At 38.1% G+C, this 24,336-nt stretch overlaps 1 protein-coding gene across 6 annotated transcripts in view; it reads left to right on the forward strand.

Annotated features, from left to right (window-relative positions):
* pex5la (peroxisomal biogenesis factor 5-like a) overlaps positions 1 to 24,336 on the forward strand; it is a 113,530-nt gene that overhangs the window by 68,127 nt on the left and 21,067 nt on the right. For 3 of the 6 annotated variants that reach the window (XM_061738352.1, XM_061738355.1, XM_061738354.1), the window contains 6 exons: positions 2,835 to 3,047; positions 3,830 to 3,950; positions 5,350 to 5,443; positions 5,699 to 5,728; positions 11,766 to 11,861; positions 22,402 to 22,518. In XM_061738352.1, coding sequence (XP_061594336.1) covers positions 2,835 to 3,047; positions 3,830 to 3,950; positions 5,350 to 5,443; positions 5,699 to 5,728; positions 11,766 to 11,861; positions 22,402 to 22,518 — 671 coding nt within the window. The remainder of the gene's footprint in view (positions 1 to 2,834; positions 3,048 to 3,829; positions 3,951 to 5,349; positions 5,444 to 5,698; positions 5,729 to 11,765; positions 11,862 to 22,401; positions 22,519 to 24,336) is intronic. The other 3 variants (XM_061738356.1, XM_061738353.1, XM_061738358.1) reach the window with 3 other exon arrangements.

The raw sequence follows: 24,336 nt of genomic DNA on the forward strand, positions 1-24,336 counted from the left end.
GGTACCGGCGACACGCACCATTCTGCGTTGGTGTGACGCAGAACCATAAATCAGCCTTCAGTGTGTGCTCTGTGTGCTGTTCTAAACACTTCTCTGTTGTGCTCATTTTGCTGGGACGTCGAGTCCCTCCGCCGAGACACAACTTTCGCTGTTCATTGTTGTGTCTAAAAATGATGCGCAGTGCCCACCCAATCAGAAACGGTACAGATATTCTGTGATATTTTTTTAGATTTATAAAGAAATAAAATTATAAAAAAAATAAAGGATCCCGATAACTTTGATTGGGTGGGCAGGACGCACGTTTGGGTGGGCACCGGTTTTAGGGGGGGGCAGGGGTGGGCTGTGCCCACCCAAACGTGCGTCCTGCCCACCCAATCAAAGTTATGGGGACCCTTTATTTTTTTAGAATTTTATTTTTTTATAAATATAAAAAAATATAACAGAATATCTGTACTGTTTCTGATTGGGTGGGCACTGCGCATCATTTTTAGACACAACAATGAACGCATACCGCAAAAGTTGTGTCTCGGCGGAGGGACCCGACGTCCCAGCAAAATGAGCACAACAGAGAACTGTTTAGAACAGCACACAAAAAAAGGCATCTGATTGGTTCTTTCCTGCCGGCCAAGCCTCTGGTCCTCTGACCGATCCGTTTCGTTCGGAGAGCAAATAACAGATTGGTCAGAGTTTTTACAGGATTAAGGCTGTCAAAGAGGTCGGAATTTTTTTCTTTCCTTTTTCTGAACACATTATTCACTGGCTACTCTCAGGATGGAAGGACCATTTCACCCAGTATAACAATAAATGTTTTTGAATACGATTACAGACTATACCTTTAATAGGCTTCTTGTCAGTCATGTTGAGTGAATGATGATGTGATGACGTGACGTGAGTTTTCAGCAAGAAAAAAAACCCAAAACAAATATGACAAAAATATGTGTATTGTTGTATGAAGTCCTGAGGTGCCTGCGCAAAGTCGACAAACTAATAACAATACCATCTATATAACTTAAAGACAAGAGTATCTCCCAATGTTACAAACCAAAAGACAAAATAAAACTGGATTAAACTGGACATGCTTCCATGAAATCCAGCGTTCAAGTGAATGACAGCTTCTTACAAGTTGTGAGGTATCTCGTTAATTCAGAAAAACAGAGCTGATTTTTTTTTTCTCAAGTGAATGCAATACGCCTCCGTCTGTACAAAAAAAGCGTCAAAATAGAATTTTTTTAGTATAGTATTTATAGTATTTTTTTTTTACTGCAAATGAGGAAAAAGCAAGCGTCCACCGGGGGATAGCTTGCCAGCTACCTCCATAAATGAAACGGCATAGACCCGACCGCCGGGGAGCAGACTTCCCTGTAGACTGCAGAGCTCTGGGTGACTGGAGCCAGTCACAACGTCAGCCTACGTAGCAGTTCTCTATAGTGGCTGTGCATTTGTGTGTGCTTTTGTTTACGGCAGGGTGGGAGCACAAAAATATTTGCACTGGGACTTATCACCATGATGTTTGTAGGTCCGAAATATTAAATTGTATATATCTTATGTGGAAATAAACTGGCCAAAATGAAAGGAAAAAGACCCAATGGATGTTTTGGGCTCATGTTGTCTGCAAAGAAAATAAAGTCAAGGTAATTATAAGAATGTATTTATTTGCTTAACTTACTTATTTGCTTCCTTTTCCTTGTTTCAATTTTTTCTGATCTGGAGTTGTAATACTCCCATATATCATCCCCATATATATTTTTTTACATATAATCACCCCAGTCTCATTATATCATTAAGTCATTTCTCACACCACTGCCTTGTATTAGCAGCATATTTCCCTTTTAATGGCTGAAAAGTACTCAGGCAAACGTACTGTGCCTCCTTTGATTGGTAATTGTGGTTGTCATTGTAAAAGCATAACGCATGGAGGATGAGCATATGCTCTAATTACCCAGAGATTTTAGTCAAAAGCTCTCAGCTAGATGTCATGAAACGGAAGCATGCCAATTTTGGAGCTATGTGCTTGTAGTTTTGATCTTAAGATAAAAAACTAAACAAAACACTTTTATGGTCCTTGGAGATTAATGAAGACTTAGGAATTTTGTCAAATAGCCATGATTTATTACTTTTTTGAACTGAATGTATTTAGTACTCACTGCTGTACTTGGTTACGTTTTTATCTTTGACATTTTAAAAAGAAAAAAATATTTGATTTAAAAAGCCAATAAAAAAATAACTTCATGAACAAGATGTGCATTGCATTGTTAATAAAGGGAGCAGGACATGATCATGTTCACAGTGAGGCAATTAATTTATCCATTCATTTCACAGATTTCCATTTATAATAAAATAAAAAAAAATTGTCTGCATATAAATTTATTGTTAATACCACATTTGGCAAAACCTGAAAGTCACATGTGCATTTTGTGAGCGCATTCATGCCTACTTGAATTTCTGGTTATGTTGTCTTTTTGTATATTTGTACAGTCAATATTTTTCTTCATGAAAACATTGGTTAATGCAGGTTCAAAGTTGTTCAAAAGAGCTCAGAACACAGCATAACCAAACTATTATGAAAAGAGATAATAAAGAGGACATGAAACAAAAAATAGCTTTAAAAAGTTTAATGTTCTTGACAGAAAGCTCAGTCTTTCGTTTCAGCGTTAAATGTTTAACAGACCGAGTTTCTCAAAGAAGTTTCGTGGACTGAATTTGAGAAAATGTTCAGAATCTGCTAAGAAGAGCAGCAGGGATTTTCATCGATGCTCACCACAGTATTCTTCTTCCCCACCGTTATGATCAATTATAAAATAATGTGTGCTAATAACGCTGTCATCTTTCTGCAGTTCTGTCTTCAACACTGGATCTGCTAGATCTCAGTGAACCTGGTGAGAAGAAGAAGAAGAGCAAGGACAAACAAAGTCCCCTGTCATCCAGGGGAGACAACCAGAAGAACAACTTGCATAAGAAAAAGACTGATGAGACAGAACTGATCCAGGTGGAAGTTGAACAAATGGGACCAAACATGCGAACCCCAGAGAGGGCATCACTGGATTCAGGTAAATATAGAGAGCAAAGTTAGAACTATTCATAATAAATTATCAAAATTGAATAGATAAATGAACAAATTATCATGGAGTCAACAGATATTTAACATATTTATGCTGAGAAAACAGCTATAAACCAGGTTAAGCATAATAGGAAGCATTGGTAGCAGCATAAGTTTTTTTAGTAACTTTAGTCTATTTTGTCACATTTACACACAATATTGCATCCACCTATGTATGAAAAGAAGTTTTAAATGTTGTCATAAGCCATTTATCCCTAACGCTCATAGGTTATAAATCTTTCAAAGCCCCTCATTCCATCCCTCTTACATAGCTCCAACTATAACTCCTATTATCCTCCAAGAAACTGACCTCACATATGCATAAGATAACAATGAGTGCAATTTCTTATAAGAACCATGTTAATCTCAAAAGACATTTTGAGCAAGGAGTCAATTATTTTTGGGTTTGTCAGCTGAAAAGGTGAAAGTGATAAGTAATAATGTGGAGCGAGTCAAACTCCATGGCTGTTTTTTATTTTATCTGCTAGGGAGCTGTGCCGTAGTTTGTCAAAGCAGATGGCTTCAAATTCGTGGCTGAAATCCAGATTTAATAGGTTTTTCTTTCAACTGATGAAAAGAAAATTCCAATTTGCTCAAATTAAAAGGTGATAATTAAACGTTTTTATCTTCAATTCATTTGATCAAAGGGTGAGGCTGTTTTGTTTCCTTGCAGCCTATATTTCATAAGCTTATATTCCTTGTTTTCATCTCTTATTCCATTACTCTCACCAGGGACCATTGGTTCATTGGATAAATGGGAGGAACTGAATGCCAACCCTGAGAGAAATGGCAACAGAAAATGGAAGTTGGAAAGACGGCGTTCGTCAAAAAATTCATCCCATGAGCTTCTGTGGTAGGTTCTGCACCTTGTACTAATATGCCCAGGAATCATTGGCATAGATAATTACATTTAGGAATTGTACTATACTCTATTGTATAATTCTGCACCTCAAATTTTATGAACACTCATATAATTCAATTTCATAGAGATTTGATCACACCTCTGTAATTACAGTTCACATTTTCCTCCATAACTGTTCCCTTATCCCACTGAGTATCCGTCCATTAACTGCTTACAGGGTATGTGTAGAAAAATGTTTACTCCTTATAGAAACTTATTTCCCAGCTCTGACGTTGTCTTAAGCCTTTTTCTTTAGGTCATGATTTCATGTTTGGCCCCATAACCTTGCTGTTTGCTCTCTCATCTGTCTTACCTGTCTGTTTCACCAAATTGTTGCGCACAATTCAATTCAGTTCAATGCAGTTTTATTCATATTGCATCGATTACAATACAAATGATCTCTAGGCACTTTTCAGAGACCCAGAGCTAACCTGCCCAGAACTGACAAAAGAGAAAATATAAATAATCAATAGTCAGTGAATACTGTATGTTGGATGTCGATATGTTTCCAGAAGGTGTAAATGGTGCCCAAACATATATACATATACATATATATATAAACAATATGTGTGTATTTTTTGTGTGTATTTTTCTACACACAAAAGAGATAAATCTTTTTTGAAAATTACTGTATTAAGAACTCGCACTCCAACCAGAGTTTACCAAGGTGTAGATTATGTTAATGTATTTCAAATCTTGGCTATTTCTACCAATGCACTTGCTATGTATGCCATAAACTGTCAGCAGATGTATTTTCAGGCATTGCTTAAGTATAAATATGCTTCACAATTGCAGAAGAGTGACTTTCTTATTGTCTTTATTGTATAATTTTGTAAAAAGAATATCTAATCAATAATATTATAAGCTGGTACATGCACTTGTTTAAATGGGTATGGGGAAAAAATACTGGTAATACAATTCTGATACAAGTCCTGACATCAAAGTCTCAAAAAAACCTGCAAAATATAAAACAAATTCTAAATCCTTCTAACAGAGTAATGGTTTATCCTTAAAATATTAAATGCTTTAGACAAGTAAGGAAATAGTCATGCTTATATTATAAGAGTTCGTTGTTATTAGATTTTATCCAGAAAAATGTACCTTTACTTGTAATTTGAAATTATCAAGATTACAGCTCTCAGTAGCGATATGTCAAGCAGAGGGGTTTCATCAGCTTTTATTGCACTATATTTGCTATCTCCTTTCCATATTTGCATGAAGCACTCCTCAGTAAAATCAAAATGCGAGAACAACGAAGCCCCATTACTCACATGCACACAATTTACATGTTAAATGAATGTGTTGTTGACAAGTTGGATGACTTTTAACACATTTTTGTCCTCTCCCTAAGGTCAATTGACTGTAAAGCCCAATTAGACTCATCAAATAAGAACATAATGGAAGCAAATACCAAAGTCGAGCCAGAGTCTGCTCTTGCATCACAAGTAAGTGTCCACCATGACAGCAGGAGGTAGTAATAGTGATTTTTGTCTGAAATCTGTGTGTAGTTGGAGTCGGTTTTAAAGGGGGGAAGCTTCTCATATTTCAAACATCTTGTACAGACATATTCAGGGTGGTGCTATTATATTAACTTTGCAAGTTATGGTGTCTTAATTTTCAACTTTGTACCTTTAAGCCACCCTGTTGTGTAATTGTTTACCCATCATTTTGTCCTAACACCTACCATTCTTCCATTTCAGCTCAACAGGCAGTATATTAGTGGAAGACATGTAAGCCTCCCTATGTATTCTTTCATATATGAAAGACTTTTACATTTGCACCAGGTCAATAGCGTCACATCATCTCATGAATTTCAATTTAAAAGTCCAAACATATGGGATTGTTTTCAAATTAAAAGGTGATGAAATCTAGGCAAACAATACTGTTGGCCTTGTGATTGCTCCTTTGTGATGCTACGTGGTCCAAATGTCAAGCGCTTTCCTCGTTTGTTGATGTCCTTACGTAGGTCTACATAAGGGGCCTTGTTTCAAAACAATATCATTAGATTAATTTATGAATTATTTAGCTGCCTTATGCTGAGCCCATTAGTGTTGATCTCACTAAGCTCGCTAAGTAAACATCACCTTTTAAGCGGTCACATAGATGTTAGATTTTAGATTAATGAGCAGTCCCAGATGGAGGGAAGTTATTGGTTAGCAAACATAAAATTGTTTTACTCAAGGGTTACATAGTAGTTCACTGGTGCAGATGCAGAAAAGAAAAACTTTACATTCTCCCCTGGCTCCCCTGATACGCACACACACAAACTGCATGCAAAGAGAGACATGTCTTGCATGAGATTTTCATATCGTCAACTAACACTAATATGTTGCTCAAAAGAATTGAGCTTGAAGGAAAAATCCAACCTTGGGAAGTTGAGAAGTATATGACATATCATGATTAGGCGCTCTAACTACCTGGATGTTTACGCTTGACGTTTAGAGGAAAGTGACATGTCAAAAATGAATGTCCGCTGAGTACTGTTGCTCTCTAAGCTCTCAACTGCATCAGTAAATGGCACTGGAGGAAATCTACTTTATGGTGATTAATCTTGGTCGATGCCAGATTGAATCAGAATCTGGGACAAAGTGGGACGGATGATCTGCTGTGATCGGGGGTAGTGTTCAGGAATATTTGGGAAGTAGTTGTAGGGAAAATTTTGGTCAGCATCACAGCTGATTCAAGTTATCATGAACCATTCTTTTAAAGGTCCCGTATTATGCAAATTGATACCTATTTCTATTGATCAAGTATCAATGTTTCACTATGATCACAAGGCAAACTATTTGAGTCTCTTACATTGTGCAGCTTAAATGCAACATTTCCTGTGTGTTCCTGTCCTGGCTACATGTTTGGCCTCCCTCCTACTTCACTGCTATTATTGTTTACCATCCTAGGTAAGGCAACGCAAGTATTTGTGTAGCACATTAGCACAATTCAAGGTAGGGTGTCATTTGGTTTCACCGAATACCGTCTAATGGTGGTAGGGCTGACCCTTGAGGAAAGATACGTGGAATAGGTTGATCAGCTACGGTAATCTGCGTTAAGAGTACGAATCTGCATATGAAATTAATACTTGTTCATGTTTCCTAAAACATGTTTTAGGAAACATGAGGGGTTTTGACCTGAGGAACAGAGAGAGTGGTTAGAGAGAGAGGCTAGATGAGTATGGGGTCAAGACATCTGTACTGTATTGAGGGGCCTGACCATGTCATGCTCTAAATGTCAACACCAAAATGTTTAGATCAATTCTAAACTTGACAGTTAATCAGTAGAGTCAAAATAAAACTAGAGTGATATGAGCTGTTCCATATGTTCCTGTTTAAAAGTCATTTAAAAAAATCTGGAGCTGATAAATCTTGCCTGTAATGACCTGGGATAGGCTCCAGCAGACCACAGTGACCCTGCACAGGATTAAAGGGGTATAGAAAATGGAAGGATGGATAGATAGATGGACGGACAGACAGATGGAGCTGATAAAGAGTATACTTGTTAAAACAAGTAAAAACAGAATCACAATAATCAAGCTGAAAATAAACAAAACCATGAATAATCAATTTCAGATCAGCAACGGATAGCTTTTTCTCAGCTTGGAAATGTTCCTCAAGTGATGAAAAACAATTTTTGACCAACTGCCTTGAGTGACCATCAAGGGAAATTGAGTGGATAAACACAACACCCAAGTTTCGGAAGCTCAACTGGACAGAAAAGCCCAGAGAACACAGGTGCTGTTTGACTGACTCGTTTTATCTGGTGCAATGATCCGAGTTTCAATCTTGTTTGAATTTATCTGGAGAGAGTTATTGTTTAGCCAGTTGTAGATGGTTTCCAAACACTAAACATATTGATAAAAAGTCAAACTCGAAATCAATGAAAAAACAGTAAAGTTGAACATCGTCAGCATAGAAATAATAGGATGCATTCTTAAAACAACAAATTAATATGGCAAAAATAAAACTGGAGCCTAAAACTGAGCCCTGAGGGACTCCACATGACAAAGCAGACGTTTTAGACAGCTGTTTTAAGAGAGGGATTAATTAATTTGACAATTCAAGGACCAATCGAATCCAAGACATTTAAAAATCAAAGATGTTGGTACAATGTCAACAGGACTAGAAGACGGCCCAAATACACAGGAACTTGAGGAGCTGAAGGATAAATAAGATTTTGAATAGTGTGAAAAAGGATTTGGGGATAATTCTTATTAAATGAAACCAGTTGAGAAAAGAAAGCTGATCTAGTCTGGTTTATCCTTTCGTTTAGATCCACAATCAAGTTCTTAAGATGCGGTCTGTGTAGTGGCTTTCCACAAAGGCTCAACTTAACGACAGTTTCTCCTAAAGCTAACAATAGCTTCATTCATCCATGGACAGGGTTTTTTATGAGAAAGGGAACTGTGCTTAACTGGAGCTACAGCATTTAGAATAGACTAACAATGGCTGTTGAAACATGTCATAAATGACTCAATTTTGCCACATTCAGAAAAGAAACTGGGCTCAAAACAAGCATTGATTCCCTCAATGGCAGCTTGATTTATAACGCGTCTGTGAGACAACACTTTGCCAGTAGAAAGACTGGTATTGCCAGACAAATTAGATAAATCAGAACAATGGTCATTCATATGAAAATCCTCAATGCTTACTGTTCAGTGTTCATGCCAATAGAGAAATTCGGGTCCAAAGTATGGCCTTTTATATCCGTGAAACCAGAAACATGTTGTTTAGAATTATAACGTTCAGTAAGAGTAAATAACTCTGCTGGCATGTAACAAGAGGGATCCACGACGTGAAAGTTCTCAAGTTAAATGATAGATATAAAAAGTGTGAGAACTCATCTACTCATCTCACTCTTGTAGTCTGTATATTCAAAACAGCCAGAGGTACTGGGTCTGTCATGCAAAGCCAACAACAAACAAACACTAGTGCAATACCAATGAGCATTCAGTGCAAAAACACTGCTCATAACAGATTAATTTATCCTGTTCACCACTAGGTAAGGATTTATTTTTACTGAAAGTCATTAATATGCCCTAAGTCCGAGTCACTCCTTGTGATTATTGATATAATTCAATAATTGAATAAAATAATTTTTTGAGGATAGTCAGTTTTCAAGTTTCATCCTCCAAAAATTCTAACTCTAACTAATCTTTTAAGTCTTATGTCCCAGAAAAATGCTATCTGCTTGTTCCAAGTGAACAGTTCTTCTCATAATTAAATGAAAATGATAAATTGTGAGTCTAGAGAGATTGACTGTTTCTGAAAACCAGCACCAGAGATTGAGATTAATTCATCATATTTTTTTGAGGTAATTTAAACAGTTTCTGAGATTTAGTTCGCTAATATTTAACTAATAATCTCTTGTCCGGCCTACAACGACCTTAAAGCATCGAAACGATAAAAAACTGCTTGGGCTGGATTTTTCCTTTTGATAAACAAACTGCAGTGTACTTTAATTTCCTAATACAACACATAAAAGGACAATGTGAATGTGGAAAGAGTTTCTTTTAAAACTGCATGTCCTTTTTTTTTCTTTTAAAGGGGACGTATTATGGCATTTAATGTATATTTTAAACAGGCCTTGAATGTCTTAAAAACAATCTAAAGCTTGTTTTTTCTACATAAATCAGAAATTCAGCCTTTGGGCCATGTCTCTAGTTTTACCGCTTCTAGACTCAGAATCTGTGCTGGATCCTGAGGGGCGGGGAGGCTATGATAATGAGGCTCTGCGCTGATTGGCTGCTTGAATAACGTGTAGCAGGGGAGGGAACAATGCCTCGCTCTGGCTGAAGAGCAGTGGCTCCGTACAAGCGTGTCCCATGCGAGCGAATTTCGGCGAAAAAAATAATAAATTCCATTGCTTTATTTATTTTCTATTGGACTGTCCTAACTGGCCGCGAGTTTAGCAGTGTGGACAGAGAGCGTCCGATGTCACGAAGCTCGACGCGATAGTCGGACGCTCACATGCATTTATGACGTGTAAACGACTCCCTGGGATCTTAAAGCCTGAATTACGGTTCAGCTTTAAATCGACGCGTACCCTACGCCGTAGGCTCTGCGTTGGTGTAACGCGGAACCATAAATCATCCTTTAGTCACCTCTTCTTCACACAGGAAGATTTAATTGAATTCTAAACAGTTACACCACAGTTATTTACTCCGAATGCTAATCATTTCATTACTTATGTTACAAGACAAATGAATCATGTTAACGGTAAAGAAATCACAACAATAAATTTTCACAAATGACAACTTTATTGTTAAAAAAAATAAAAACATAAGTTGTATATAAATAACATTTATGCACTATTGCTGGCTCAAGGAAGGGCCGTGCATTTCTTCTGAAGGTGTCGTTGAACAGCTTCAGGTGCATTGCTTGGAAGATCTGAAACCATAAACAGAAGAAAATGTATTACTAATAGAGCTCCGCTGTTACCTAACACTCCGTTAGGGAACACCGGAGCCACTGGAGCTCCTCACCGGTCCGGTCCGGGGCTCCGGTGCTCCGGAGCTAAGCTAAATACCCATGCCCATCTTTGCCCATGCAAAGATCATACTTGTAGACAAATATAAATAACATAAAAAATTTACGTCATTTACCGCTGACTCGTGTGCAGTTGCCGGGTCCGTGCTGTTGGAACTGATCCTTTTATGAGGGTAAATGTCGATACAAAACCTCATTTTAACTGTGCCCTCGCTGTGGAAACAGCCACCGCTTCTAAACAATGGCTGAGAGAGTTGTGGGCGTGGTTTCAGCAGCGGAGGCCGAACCTCTGCGCCTATGGTGACGTCACCATAGGCGCAGAATCTGAACGGCTCGTAGAAGTCACATGACACTGGAAGGATCCTCCGGGCGGGGTGAACAGACCCTGCAGAATTCGGTTGCTAAATTAGTTCTCTGTGTTGGCAGGGTGAGGGGAGACCACTTTATATATGTTAAAACAAGAAAAAACGTGTTTTTCATAATAGGTCCCCTTTAAATGAAAATGTGCTTATCTACAATAAATGGATAAGTCAGGTATTTTTTCCTTCGATTGAGTAACATGAATTAATTTTGCATGATTATATACAGTAGAAATGGACATTGTTACCAATAATAGCTCACCTAAATGACAAGCAGGGAAAGCCGACAGACATGGTACTCTCAGTTTCTGTAATGATTTGGTAACCCTGGGGAACCTATACATATTTATATTTAAAGCATACATTGCCGCACCATATACTGTATGAGCATGAAAGCCTATCTGAAAATCATTTACTTGGATAGTTGTAATATGAAATCATGGAAATTACACCACAGTGTGTCAATGACAAACCACGTGCATGTAATACGTGGATTCCCTTTTCACAGCAGGGCACAGCTTCCAGTCTGAGTTTGTCACAGAGAAACTATCAGCATATTTCTGATACTGCATGTGCAGGTGCACGGGAATGGGCCGAGCTCAGGTGGAGGGTGAAATTGAGAGAAGCAAGATCTATAGCATGTTGTCCAGTGGAGGAGCAGGGCCTAGTGGAGGTGGGGTGTGTGGGGCGGTGCTGCTGACAGTGGTGGTTCTACTGGCATTTCTAAGCATGTTGAAGGCTTTGTTGAGGTAAGGATATTTTCTTCACCCTAAGAAAGCAGAGACGGCTGGCCCTGACAGTCTCTGCCTGGCTCTTTTTCTGGCTGTGTGTGTATGCTTGCGCGTGTGTGTGTTTGATTTCATGCGTTATGTGAATGTGTATATGTAGATAAATGCTTATATTGTGAAATGTATGTGTGTGTGTGACAGGCACGCCTATCAAAGGAGCAACGCTGGGGGAGTGCCCTGCTGTCCAGACATCAGTCCCTGGAGGAGGAGTTTGAGAGAGCAAAGGCAGCTGTTGAGGTAAGTCAAGCACAGGTATACTTCTTATATGTCATGTGTTAAAAGATCCTGCTGTTGACTTTTAAACAAGTTGCTGTTTTTAGTTTCCAGTACATCTTCATCAAAGCATTGCAACTTATATTCATCCTTTTCCTTTCCAAAAGATACATAAAATGGTCATTAATTATAGCTTACCCTATAATGCCGGATGCATTGTATTTGACACATGAACTTCTGTGACCTATAAGAACAAGACCTCCCATTATCAAAAAAATTGAATAGATTTAGCTTCATAAGTTTTGAATAAATCAAAATAAATAAATACATCAAATTAATCATTCTATTAATAATGATACAACTATTATTTAGAAACTGTTAAACAAAATAGAGTTGTTTTTTTTTTTCAATAAATAAAAAAAGCATCAAATAAAAAAATAGTATTACTATTATTTCATATGTGGGAAATTAAATGTATATATGTAAATATATATATATATATATATATATATATATATATATATATATATATATATATATATATATATATATATATATATATATGTAAATTATAGCCAAAGAGAATCCTTCAAATAATGGATATTATGTATATACAGGAGGTTGTGCAAGGTCACAGTAGTTATTTTCATAGTAATATTAATACTGCAGAAGGTATTTGTTCACTTGTGATACAGAGGTGAGGTGTATATATATATATATATATATATATATATATATATATATATATATATATATATATATATATATATATATATTTTTTTTTTTTTTTATTAATTTATTATATATATATTTTTTATGTTTTACTTCTGCCCGTGAAGAGAAACATTGAAAAAATTTAATTTAGAGCTCAGTATTGCTATGATTTTCATGTCATCTATTTATACATGAAAAGCTGCAACCAGACCTGCATTTCTTAAGAAGCTTATTGACAAATACAAATTATTTCTTCTATTCACTAGAGTAAATATTTCTTAAAAAATTGACTTAACTCTACCTTCATCCTCCTCTAGATAACACAAAAGGAAAAAAAACAATCTGTATGTTCTTGTAGAAATATAATAAAGAGGTGATATAAAGTGAGGATGTTTTTAAATGCCCAGCCACAGAAACTTTCTTTATCACATTCCCACCTACATGATACATTTTCCATGTGGCATATGAGGTATCATAACAGGTCCTGTGATGTGAATATCTACCTGTATATCCACCTGTAGTCCTATATTATAGATATAGAGATATATAGAGCCTAGTGAGGGCCCGAGCACTAACAGTGCGAAGGCCCTATTGTATCTGTAGGATTTTTTTTTTTCTTGTTTTTATTTTTCCAACGAAATGAGGGCCTTTTTGCCCCCCTAAACGTGCCCCAAAAGTCACCAAATTTTGCACGCAAGCCAGGCCTGGTGAAAATTTTGATATTTCATGGTTTTCATTAATGGGCGTGGCCTAATGGCTCAACAGCGCCCCCTAGAAAACTTTGTGCCTCAAGCCCCACAATACGGTTTGACATACATACACGAAAATCGCTACACACCTGTATCATGTCGCAACTTAAAGAAAAGTCTCTTGGCGCCATGGCCGAAACCGAACAGGAAGTCGGCCATTTTTAATTAACTGTGTAATTTTGGCGCAATTTATGCCATTACTTCGGTTGCTTCTTCGCCCGACCCGTAACGGGCACCCAGGTGTGTTATACATCAAAATGTGCGTCTCGATCCTGCGACGATGCGCATTACTTTTCTCAGTCAAAAACATTACCGTGGCAACAGTAGACACCAAAAAGCACGCCCCCCCTTCATCTGATTGGTCCATATTTGATAGTTCCTACTTTCTGCCATAACTTTTGAATGGTTTGACATAAAGACTCGTGGGTGGTGTCATCGGACTCAGTATTGAGTACTTGACCTTCATTGGCATGAATTAGCCCCGCCCCTTCTTCTGATTGGTCGACATGTGATAGTTCCTATTTTCTGCAATAACTTTTGCATGGTTTGATATAGAGAGTCGTGGCTGGTGTCATCCGGTAAATATCCACACCTGAAGAATCTACATGCAGGTCATACAAGCGCTTCCACTGCAGCACGCCTGAACGTGCACAAGGGTGCGAGGGCCCGTTCATCGCTATTTGCATCCTTTACCCTTTCTATGGATTTCAGATGATCGTTTTTGTGCTTCTTACCATGTATTTGACCCGGTAGTTGAAGCAGACAGTTTAATGGCATGTTCTAAATCTGCATACTCAAGTTCATGAGATAGTTGACCCAGAAAACTATTCACAACTCTGGGCTGGCTAACAATAGGGAGGTATATAGGTCAGTCATTTTGCAGACAGACATATCAGATATCACAGGGGACAGCAAAGGTATGGTAATTAGAGACTGTTGAATTCGTCTATGTATTGATGTACTAGATCTGTTGAGTTGTGAAATATGACTGATATGGTTTTACTGCCATTTACACAGAAAAGTTTTGTCATGATGTCAACACATAAAATACCCAGAAAATGTTTTAGATACAGCTTTTGTTTCTCTGTTCAGTTTTTGATCTTTTTTTTTTGATCGGATGACGAAATAAAAGTAATTTTCTGTCCAAACTTTACTGAATTTTGCTCTTATAGAATATTTGGCTTTTGCATTGTACTTTTTATGCGTTACATCACATATAGACACAGGACTTGAACAACGGTTAAATAACAGATCTAAACAAAAACATTTTCTTTCCTCTTTTTTTTTAAGAAAATCAAGCTCCGTCTGCAATATGGCAATGACCCCTGAACTATTAAGTTACATCACCTTTTTCTCAGGGTTACAGTGCACACAGAGCTATATGTAGTATGCAATAAATAATAGAGGAGGCAAGGGCGACTGTGGAGAGAAACTTCAGAAGAGGGGACCAGCAATCCATTCTCAAATATATGATGATGTTAAGTCTTATGTAAGCTAAAAGCTGTGTCTCCAATTTGAGAAGCATCTGCTGGCCATGTGAGTCAGGACATTTTTAGAGGCTCCTGTACAAGCACCTGACGGTGGAGTATTTGTTGGTAACAGTATCAGTATCTCACAACCTCCATCTGGCAGCCTGAAGGCCTGCGTCCACTCAAGACAAGTTGCGGCGCAAGTGGTCAGCCATTTTGACTTCGAACTGTCAATGTCAAAACCCTAAATCTCATAATTGTCATTCAAGAAGCAGAGCATACACATGCCCTTTCATAGCTGTCAAGAAATGGAAGTAGAGACGGCCCAGAGAACATTAAATCAGCACACAGCCTTTCTTCCAGCTCATTAGATTAGACTGGGCAGACAAACGTAAGGAAATTAAGACCCAGAGAGGGAGCAGTCAAGGAATTAGTCTCCAAAACAAGTTCTATTTTACAAGGCTGGCACTGATAAGAACCTGTAGGTTTCATGCTTTTACACATTTTTAAAAAATCCCTAAAAAGCGAGAATGAAATAGCAGTGATCCTATAGAGAGAGCTCAGCTTTGAATTGCATCACAAGAATATTGCTGATAAAGAGATATTTAAAGCAGGTAAATGACTATGCATGGTAAATGAAGATACTGTCAATTAATCTCGGCTGGTGATGGTGTAATACTTTCATTAAATAGCAAACTGCTGGAACAGCTGCGGGCCAAACTGGGACTTGGGGGAACATTGCTTTTGCTGAGCAGCATGAGAAAGTGCTCCCTTTCTGGTGATAAAAATGAAATGAAGGTGACTGTGAGGCTTGTTTGATTAAAAGAGCAGCAGGAGAGGTTCCTTTTTATCCTTGCAGAATATTGTTTGAAGTTGTCTTGGTGCAGTTTAAGATTGAGGGGAGTGCATTTGCGTACAGTTTATACATGCAGCTTTGTGATCAAAAGGTCAACGGTTAATCTGTAGGCCCCCTGGGGAAAGTAAATGAGCACTGCCTTCAACTCCCTTAGTAACTTCAATCAGTTTACCCTCAAGCAGAGCAATGAATCCCATTGTATGCATGCTGGTTAGACAGTGAAAAAGGCATATTTTCAAGCACAGGTGCCAGTCAAAACGTAACTTTATCAACCAGTGGAGAAAATTGTTTATTGCACATGTGAACACAGTAAAAAAATGGTGCCAAAAGCCTTTATTGGTTAAATGATCTACAAAATGATTTTTTACATATAAATTAGAAAAGGGGGAACCTTTATGGATGTGAGTGAAAAAAATGACATTCACCAATTACTTCAATTATTTTGGTCATCCATCTACAACACAAGGGTGCAAGGAGTTCTCCCCCCATAGCAGCACCACAAGTTGTTATCAAACTCATCTATATGGAAGATAATCACGTTCCCTTGCAAAATGCACTCATTACATTTTGCCTGCTTAAATGTATTTTATTTTCCTCTGAGTGACATTATCAGGACTCCATCTCTCTATTTCTGTCTTGCTGACCAAGGCCTTAGCAGTGGGTGGCTCATTAACATTAAAAGACCAGGCCAGCCCCGCTCTGGAGATGGAAAGGCTTCCTCTGTCTCTCTATCGCTCCACCTCTCAGGTAGCTGCTGTGTTACCGGTAAATAATGTGACTTTTTTTTTCTGTAAGCCCCCTGGGTAAAGTGGATAAGTAACCCCTATCCATGTACTTGTTTGCCCCCAAAGACCCAGCTCAGAATGGCCTGAACAGATGTTGTTGGAGCCCACTTTACAACCTTTATCACTTAGAGATTTTGGATGCAGAGCTGATGCAATGAAAGCAGTTGTAATCTTTTAATACAATATAAATTCATAGTTATCTATATGTGATCCCTTGACATCACTGTTAATCAATTAACGAGTTGTCTATAGCAATTTTTTTCTGATGATTTTCTTTCTTACTAAAATCTATCGTATAAATAGCAAGTAACTAAAGAATTTAGAAATTCTTGTCAAAGTGTAAGCATTTGCCACACCTTCAGAGTAGGATGTTTTGATCCTGGCTTTTACTTTGCTTTTAAAAGCGAATTCACATCATTATGCCATCATATCTCAAAAAGAAAAAAAAATTCTCACAAGCAAGTTTGCTAAGATATTTTGCCTCAGATATTGTGCTGCTCGCCCCAAAAACTCTGCCCTCAAACACAAAACATCCCTGCTTGCTTGTACACATGTTGTGCTCCACTGAAAAACTCAAACTCAAATATCCTGCACTCCAGTTTGAAATTCCTGCACTCAGGCTTTTAGTATACCTTCATGATACTTTTCGCAGGCTTGGATTGTTGGGAGATGATTTTTATGTTAGCCCTTAAAAGACTCAAAACACAACCACATAAAGCAACTGTGAAGCTCAGGGTTAATCGAGCCAATGTCACCTGCCAGCTGGGCATTACATTACTTCTGTGTTCTGATTTTCTTGTTTTTTATATTTTCAAACTGGGCCAGTTCAGCCCATAACTCAAGATGAAATAGTGCCTAAAAGAGGGATGAGTTTGTGGCAGAACTGCACATGAGGCAAACCGTTTCCAAATAACATCTCTTGTCACATATAAGTTTAGTGGGAGCGCTTGGCTGAGCACTGTGTTCTGTCATCCAGTAATAACATGATCAAGGCTTTCTGAGGGCAATTTCTGTCCTAATTTGTATATGCATGGTAGCTGAAAACTGCAAGACAGGTGGAGGCACTTGAGACCAGCATTCCCCGATAACCAGATGCTGTGAAAACAGCTGAACATTCATGGCTGAAAAGGGAGAAGTTGAATCTTAGGCCCTGTTTACACGGAGCAAAAACGGAGGCGTTTTCATGCGTTTTGGCCGTTGGTTTACACGAAAACGGAGCTCAAAGTCACCAAAAACGATCATTTCTGAAAACTCCGGTCACGTCTGCGTCTAAACAGAGGAAAACTGAGATTTAGGCTTCAGAACGTCACATTATGCAACAGAAACGTCACCAGCGTCATGTGTGCGACCTGTGTTTACAATTTGTTTGGCCACCGTCAATATTTTCTTGTATTTTACCTGTTTTATATTCTAAAGTCACACTTAAAGGGAAAGTTCAGTTTTTTACAACCTGGACCTTATTTCTGGCATTTTTTATGGTCGTATACTCACCCAGAAAAGTTTGGTGTCATTTGGAGTCCTTCGGAAGATATTAGGAGTTTTGTGCGAGCCGCTTATCCATATAATGGTAGCGAATGGGGCACAGCGGGGCACAGACGATGCAGCGTCTAAATAACACATTATTGCCGCGAAACTCGTTCATTTCTTTTATGAATCACGAGATCTGCTTCTGGGCATCTTCCATGACCTGTTGTCTACATCCGGGGCTGTGTGTGTAACAAGGAAATCAGTTTGTAAACAAGACGTCTGACCTGCATGACGTCATCTCTGTGCGCGCATCCCGGACATTCATAAAAGAAATGAACGAATTTTTGCGGCAATCATGTGTTATTTAGACGCTGCATCGTCTGTGTCCTGCTGTGCCCCCATTCGCTACCATTATATGGATAAGCGGCTCGCACAAAACTCCTAATATCTTCAAATGACTCCAAATGACACCAAACTTTTCTGGGTGAGTATACGACCATAAAAAATGCCAGAAATAAGGTCCAGGTTGTAAAAAACGAAACTTTCCCTTTAAAAGTAACTCCACTTCTCTGTCACTCCAAACGAAAGACTCTTGTTCCGTCTTGGAAGTAACTGGCAGTCCAGGCTGATTTATGGTTCCAGGTTACACCAACACAGAGCCTACGGCGTAGGGTACGCGGCGACGCGCACCGTACGTAGACTACGCCGCCGATTTAACGCGGAACCATAATATTCAGGCTTCACACGTGTCATTTGTTGACGTTTTTTTCCAGGACTCTGATTGGCTTGCATGACTTTACGCTTCTCGTTACACTGCCCCCTGCAGGTTTGGCTGCTCATAGCACCCTTAACAGCATATTTATGCGGGTTCGTGTAAATGAAGAGATTTTGAAAACGATCTGGTGTAAACGATAACAACAAACATAGAGGGGGAAATATCCGTTTTTGTAAATACCCGGCTACGTGTAAACGGGGCCTTAGATTTGTGCTATTTTTATCAGATATTTATGAAGACACTTTGTAAATTGTGTCAACTTGTGAACAAAGAGCATAATATGTCTGATTAAAGGACTAACTAAACTACCATACATTCAAGCAACCCTAACAATGCCCAATTTGAGCAAAGATAAGCAGGATGCGAACATAAACCATGCTAATACTCTGCATAACTGACAGGGTCATGAGGAATTAATTGATTAACTTGGATGAAATAGCCAGTTTTATATTTTCAAAATGATCAAATATCAAAAAAGTTCCCTGAGTTTGACTCCTGTCCCAATCTGTGGTTGGAATTTGTATTTGTGTAATATCTAAATCTGACATGAAAAGATTTATGTTGCAGTCTGTTGAACTATTTCAGCATGCTTTTGTACATGTGCTGCAAGCACTGTAAGGATCAGAGGTAAATAATCTGTAGTTTATTTTATAGCTTTATTTGTTCGTACATCTTAACTGATTCGGCATGGATTGTCAGCATCTGCAAATTACCATCATGGCAATGTATTTTTTACTTTCTCTGCATGTATTACCTCAAACTACCTGACAAGGACACACTAATCTAATTGCAGTCCAGAGGCAAAAGATGTTTTTTCAAACCTGAATGAGACAGTATTGATGAGGTAACCAGTGAATCCCCACTCCAACTCTTATCCCCAGTTCATTCCTGCAGTAACATGTTTTGCAAGAGAAAGCTCCCTGTTATAGCTCCCTCCATTCATAAGTAGGATTATGTTACCGTGCTATATCTTTGCCCTAGTTCCCATAATTAAAATGCCAGTGCCAGTGTTTAAAAAAACATACATATTTCACAATATTATGAAGAATTATGATGAAAAAATTCTTGTAAATTAAAAAGAAAAGGAAAAATCACATGGGCATATTTGCACAATTTTAATTTTGCAAGCAATTCGTTGCCATTCTGTGGCATGATTAGAAGTTACATCCTGAATGGGGTTTCATAGCACAAGCATTTGACTGTAAGACACAAGTAATGATTAGATGAACTAAATCACAGTGCAAACACAAGGCTCACGGCTCAGTTAGAAATAATGAAAAGCATTTAGAGCAATATTATGTAAATGAGCATAAAGGGTAGAATGAGAACTACTCACATAAGCATCAAGATGAAGATTAAAGACAGCTGGGAAGAAATTATATGCAATTATTTTTGCTGAAGGGCTAACATTTGGTAGCATTTCCTCAAATGACATCCCTTTTTGCTGTTCACTTTTACTGCACATCTATCACAAGCGAGGATTACTGGTGAGTCAGGTACATGTAGTGCAAACTTTCCACTAATCTAACATATAACATAATACAGACTCTTAATTTGACTGTTATGATTACTTAATAGTTTTGATACATTCTTGATTAACATCTACATACCTTTTGTTTTGTTACCTGTTGTCAATCCAAGAATTCAAAATGTCATGTCTTAGAAAGTTGTTCTTTGAATTATTACTATATGAGCTAAGATAAAATACTGTATTCCGAAGTACTATTAATAAAGAAATTTAAAAAAAAGAAGTCCATGAAGCAACATACTGTAGAAGAGCTCCAATATCAAACTAAAAAATTCCTTCCTCTCTTACTGTACTACTGTACCTGCCAGAGCCAATAGAAAACTCTTTTCTTCAGGCAATTTGTATCAGACTCAGCTGCCTGCAATTACCTGCCATCGCTCACCGTCAGGAGCCTCACTATGACCTTGATGTCACTCAAAAAACCCATCACATGTGGCAATGTGAAGACCTTTGACACAGACACACACATCCTTACAGTGCATCACTCCATCCTTGTTTCCATCTTCAGTATCACCACACACATACTCACTCACTGTAGACAGTGCTGTCATGTGCTGATGAGTGTCTTGCTACAGAGGACTCGGTAAGTCACACGAGGCTGTTCTGCTCTGGTTGGCATTATTCTGGCTGGTTTGTTCCGCCTCTGACAGGAAGACAGCCGAGAATCATGAAATTAGACAGCTGAATTTGAAAAACGGTGGCAAATCATCATGTACAACTTTTACTGTGTTGTTACCTAATGCATAATGTGATGGTAATGTGATTGGGGAGTGATGGCACCACTTATTAAGGACTCTGAAACTGCATAAACACAGAGAGGACAGGATCCCAAAAAAACCCAAGTATAATCCACCTGATTTATTCATTTAGAAAAAAAGTTCCTTTTGACGTTCAGTTCTAATTCAGAAGTTTTTTTCAGCTAGAGCATTTTATTTACCATGAAAACATATGTCATATTTGACAAGACAAACAGATGATAAACCACTTGAGATTATTCACATGCATAGTGTCTTAGATACATCAACACCTAGCACTTCTCATACGGTCACTTATGGCTGCAAAAAATCAAACATTTGCAAAAGTCATGTCAGAACATGCAATTCTGAAAGATAACCCCCCTTCTACTTTCATCAGTTTATTTATAGTTTTGTTAGGTAAGGCAGTCGCTTTAGTGAGTACAAAATCACTAGGACTTTAAATAAGCTCTAACATAAAAAGGTTAGCCAAGGAAAAATGGTAAAACAAGAGATAAACTGTCTGGTCCAGTTTCATAGTTTTAGTTAAATCCCTTGATGCAGCTTTTTCAACATTCTAAAGCTATTTCATTTCATAGCTAAAGAAGCTTAACAGTGTTGTACTAGCCAAAGTGAGAGGAGATTAAAGGATGTATAATTCTGTCTGTGTCAGTAAAATTCAAAGTAGACCGACTTTTCGGAAGTATTCCTGGAATTGAATTTTTTTTGTTTTTTTGTTTTTTTTTTAATTAAGGAAAACTTTATTTGTGTTCATTAACTCAATAGCTTAGAAGAACACGTGAAATCTTTTAGAAAACAAAACAACTTTGGTTTTAAAAAAGTCCCAAATAATATGCATGGATACATATACAGTATAGATACAGCAATAATTTCAATAAAGTGGCACGAGCAAAATTATATATTTAATGGTGTATAAATGACAAAAAAAACAACATTGTGATTACTGAGGCATACATTTAAGATCAATCAGAAAAATGTTCTCTGTAAGACAAAGCCTTATATTGGAATATCCTATTTGGGTTTTAATATGTTATCAAATAACATGAATTGTGTGTAATATTTTGTGACATCCAGAGGAACAGTTTACACCCCCAACCAAGTTTAAACATCCACCTTCTCCTCCTCCGGCTCAACAATCAATTCTTCTTCTTTTTTTTGTACAAGTCAATTTTAGAGCTGTATTTCCTGTTGCACAAGTTCAATCCACAAGTTTGTTTTCATTAGAACACAGACTTTGCCATTTAACATGCAAATATGATGAGTCAGAAGGAGTGTGGACTACAACCATTTCCACCAGACAACCCAGTCTGACAGATGGGACATTTCCAACAGTAAGGTGATGACAAGTGTAACAAGATGTAGTTCTCCAGCGCACTAATCACTCATTCCCTCCCGCCACCCTCCCCTCTCTCTCCCCATCTATCTCCTCCTTACTTGCACTGTGTTCCCCCCTCTGATGCCTGTAGTCTGATACCGAGTTCTGGGATAAGATGCAGGCGGAGTGGGAAGAGCTGGCACGACGAAACTGGCTGACAGAAAACGAGCAGGCGCAGATTCCCTCCTCTGTATCTCCACACGAAAAGGTCACTATCATTTAAAGGTTACACTCGGCATGGGCACAAATTTGTCTTGATGTCACACAGTACTTGCAGCCTGTACGGTGTAAACAATACATGCATGCTTAGAGTTACGATGAATACTAAGGTAATAATACCCTCTAATTATTATTTTTTTTAAATCACAAAAATGAGGTGTTTTTCAACTTAGATTGTATTAATTCATAGTAGGTTTATTCTGACTTTTTTTTTATCTAACACTATATTACATGGGTTAATGTGCATGTTTTACAGCATTACTTCAATTTTTTAACATCTTAATACTTCATTTAGAATCCAATTAAGAGTGAAAAGGTTGAGGCAGCAGAAGACTAGCAACAACAGGTTTATTCAAAGAAAAGTAAAACATTTTGTTGATGGAGTTTGGTGGTTTCAAATAATAAGCCACAAAAAGTAAGGATATTTGTGTTTGGTAGATTATTTCTTTGTTGTAAAAATGCTTCTTGGCAATAACTCTTATACATTGGAAAGCCTGTTTATTTCCCTTTTAAATGGTGCTGAAGATTTGGATTGTACCCATGAAAAAGTTATCAAATCTTCTCTGCCAACGCCAAACAACTTCGACTCTTGTTTGGTGTTTGGTGGATTGGATGATTGAAGTTTGTTGAAGCAACACTTATTGATAATTTATCTATTCAACAAACAGGTGTCTCTGTAGCATATGGAGGAATCATACACAGTAACAGCCTGGCACCTCCTTGCTGGTCACCTGCCTGGTCACACACTGTTGTGGGAAGGCATCCCATTATTCAAACAGCATTTGTCAGCCAATGTGGTTTTGTTGGTCATTCTGGAAGGAACAGCGTGCCCAAGATGATCCCATAAGTGTTCATTGGGGTTGAGGTCAGGACTGCTGGCAGGAGATTCCATCCTCTCCACTGCCAAATTCTGGAGTTGGTCTCTGATTAACCCCACCCTGTGGGGCAAGCATTGTAATCTTGGAGGATAGAGTTCGGTCTGTGGAGACATGGGAATGCCAATGGTTGCAGGATCTCATTTCTCTGCATTAAAATTGCTTCCAATGATGATGAGCCTCGTTTTTCCAGCGACATCAGCACAAACATGCCTGACGGTCAAGTGTAGTGATGGCAGGTCTCCTGGCAGCCCTACGAGACCGGAGATTGGCTGCGTGCAGCCTGTTCCAGATTGTCTGGGCAGAGAGCCGCAAACCTGACTGCAAATCTGTAGAAGACAGCCTATGTTGCCTAAATGCTGGCAGGGTTAGGGAGTGGTCTTCTTGGCAGCGACTGGGGATACCAGAAGCTCAAAACAAGAGTCAGTAGCAACAACAAGAAAGCTGTTTTCATCGGAACACCCCACATACTCAGCTCTGCTGCTCATCCCACAAATGCATTTTCCTTTCAAATGTGGCAAATAAACAGGCTTTCCAAGAGTATAACAGTTATTGCCAATAAGCTTTGTTACTACAAAGAAATAATCTACCAAACACAAATGTCCTTACTATTTGTGCTAAGTTTATCTTTTATGTACTGTACACAATGATGTCAGACGGTCAGCAAGGGCATGGTAAAAATGCAGTGCGTGTTTCTAGTGATAATGATAGTTTATAAAAGTGCCATGGAAATATAATTTTTTTAAATTATTATACATGTACTGAACAATCACATTAATGGCTACTCGTGTTGTTGCTTTCCCTTAAAACTTGTAGTTGGTATAAGTTTGGATACTGTACACCATATGGGGCTGAACATTACCTTACCCATCTGCTGACCTTCTCATAGAAGGAAATGACATGGGATCATTTTTCTGATTGATCCATTGTAG

This window comes from Cololabis saira, chromosome 13 (genome assembly GCF_033807715.1).
Source record: "Cololabis saira isolate AMF1-May2022 chromosome 13, fColSai1.1, whole genome shotgun sequence".
In the NCBI taxonomy this organism is placed as follows: domain Eukaryota; kingdom Metazoa; phylum Chordata; class Actinopteri; order Beloniformes; family Belonidae; genus Cololabis; species Cololabis saira.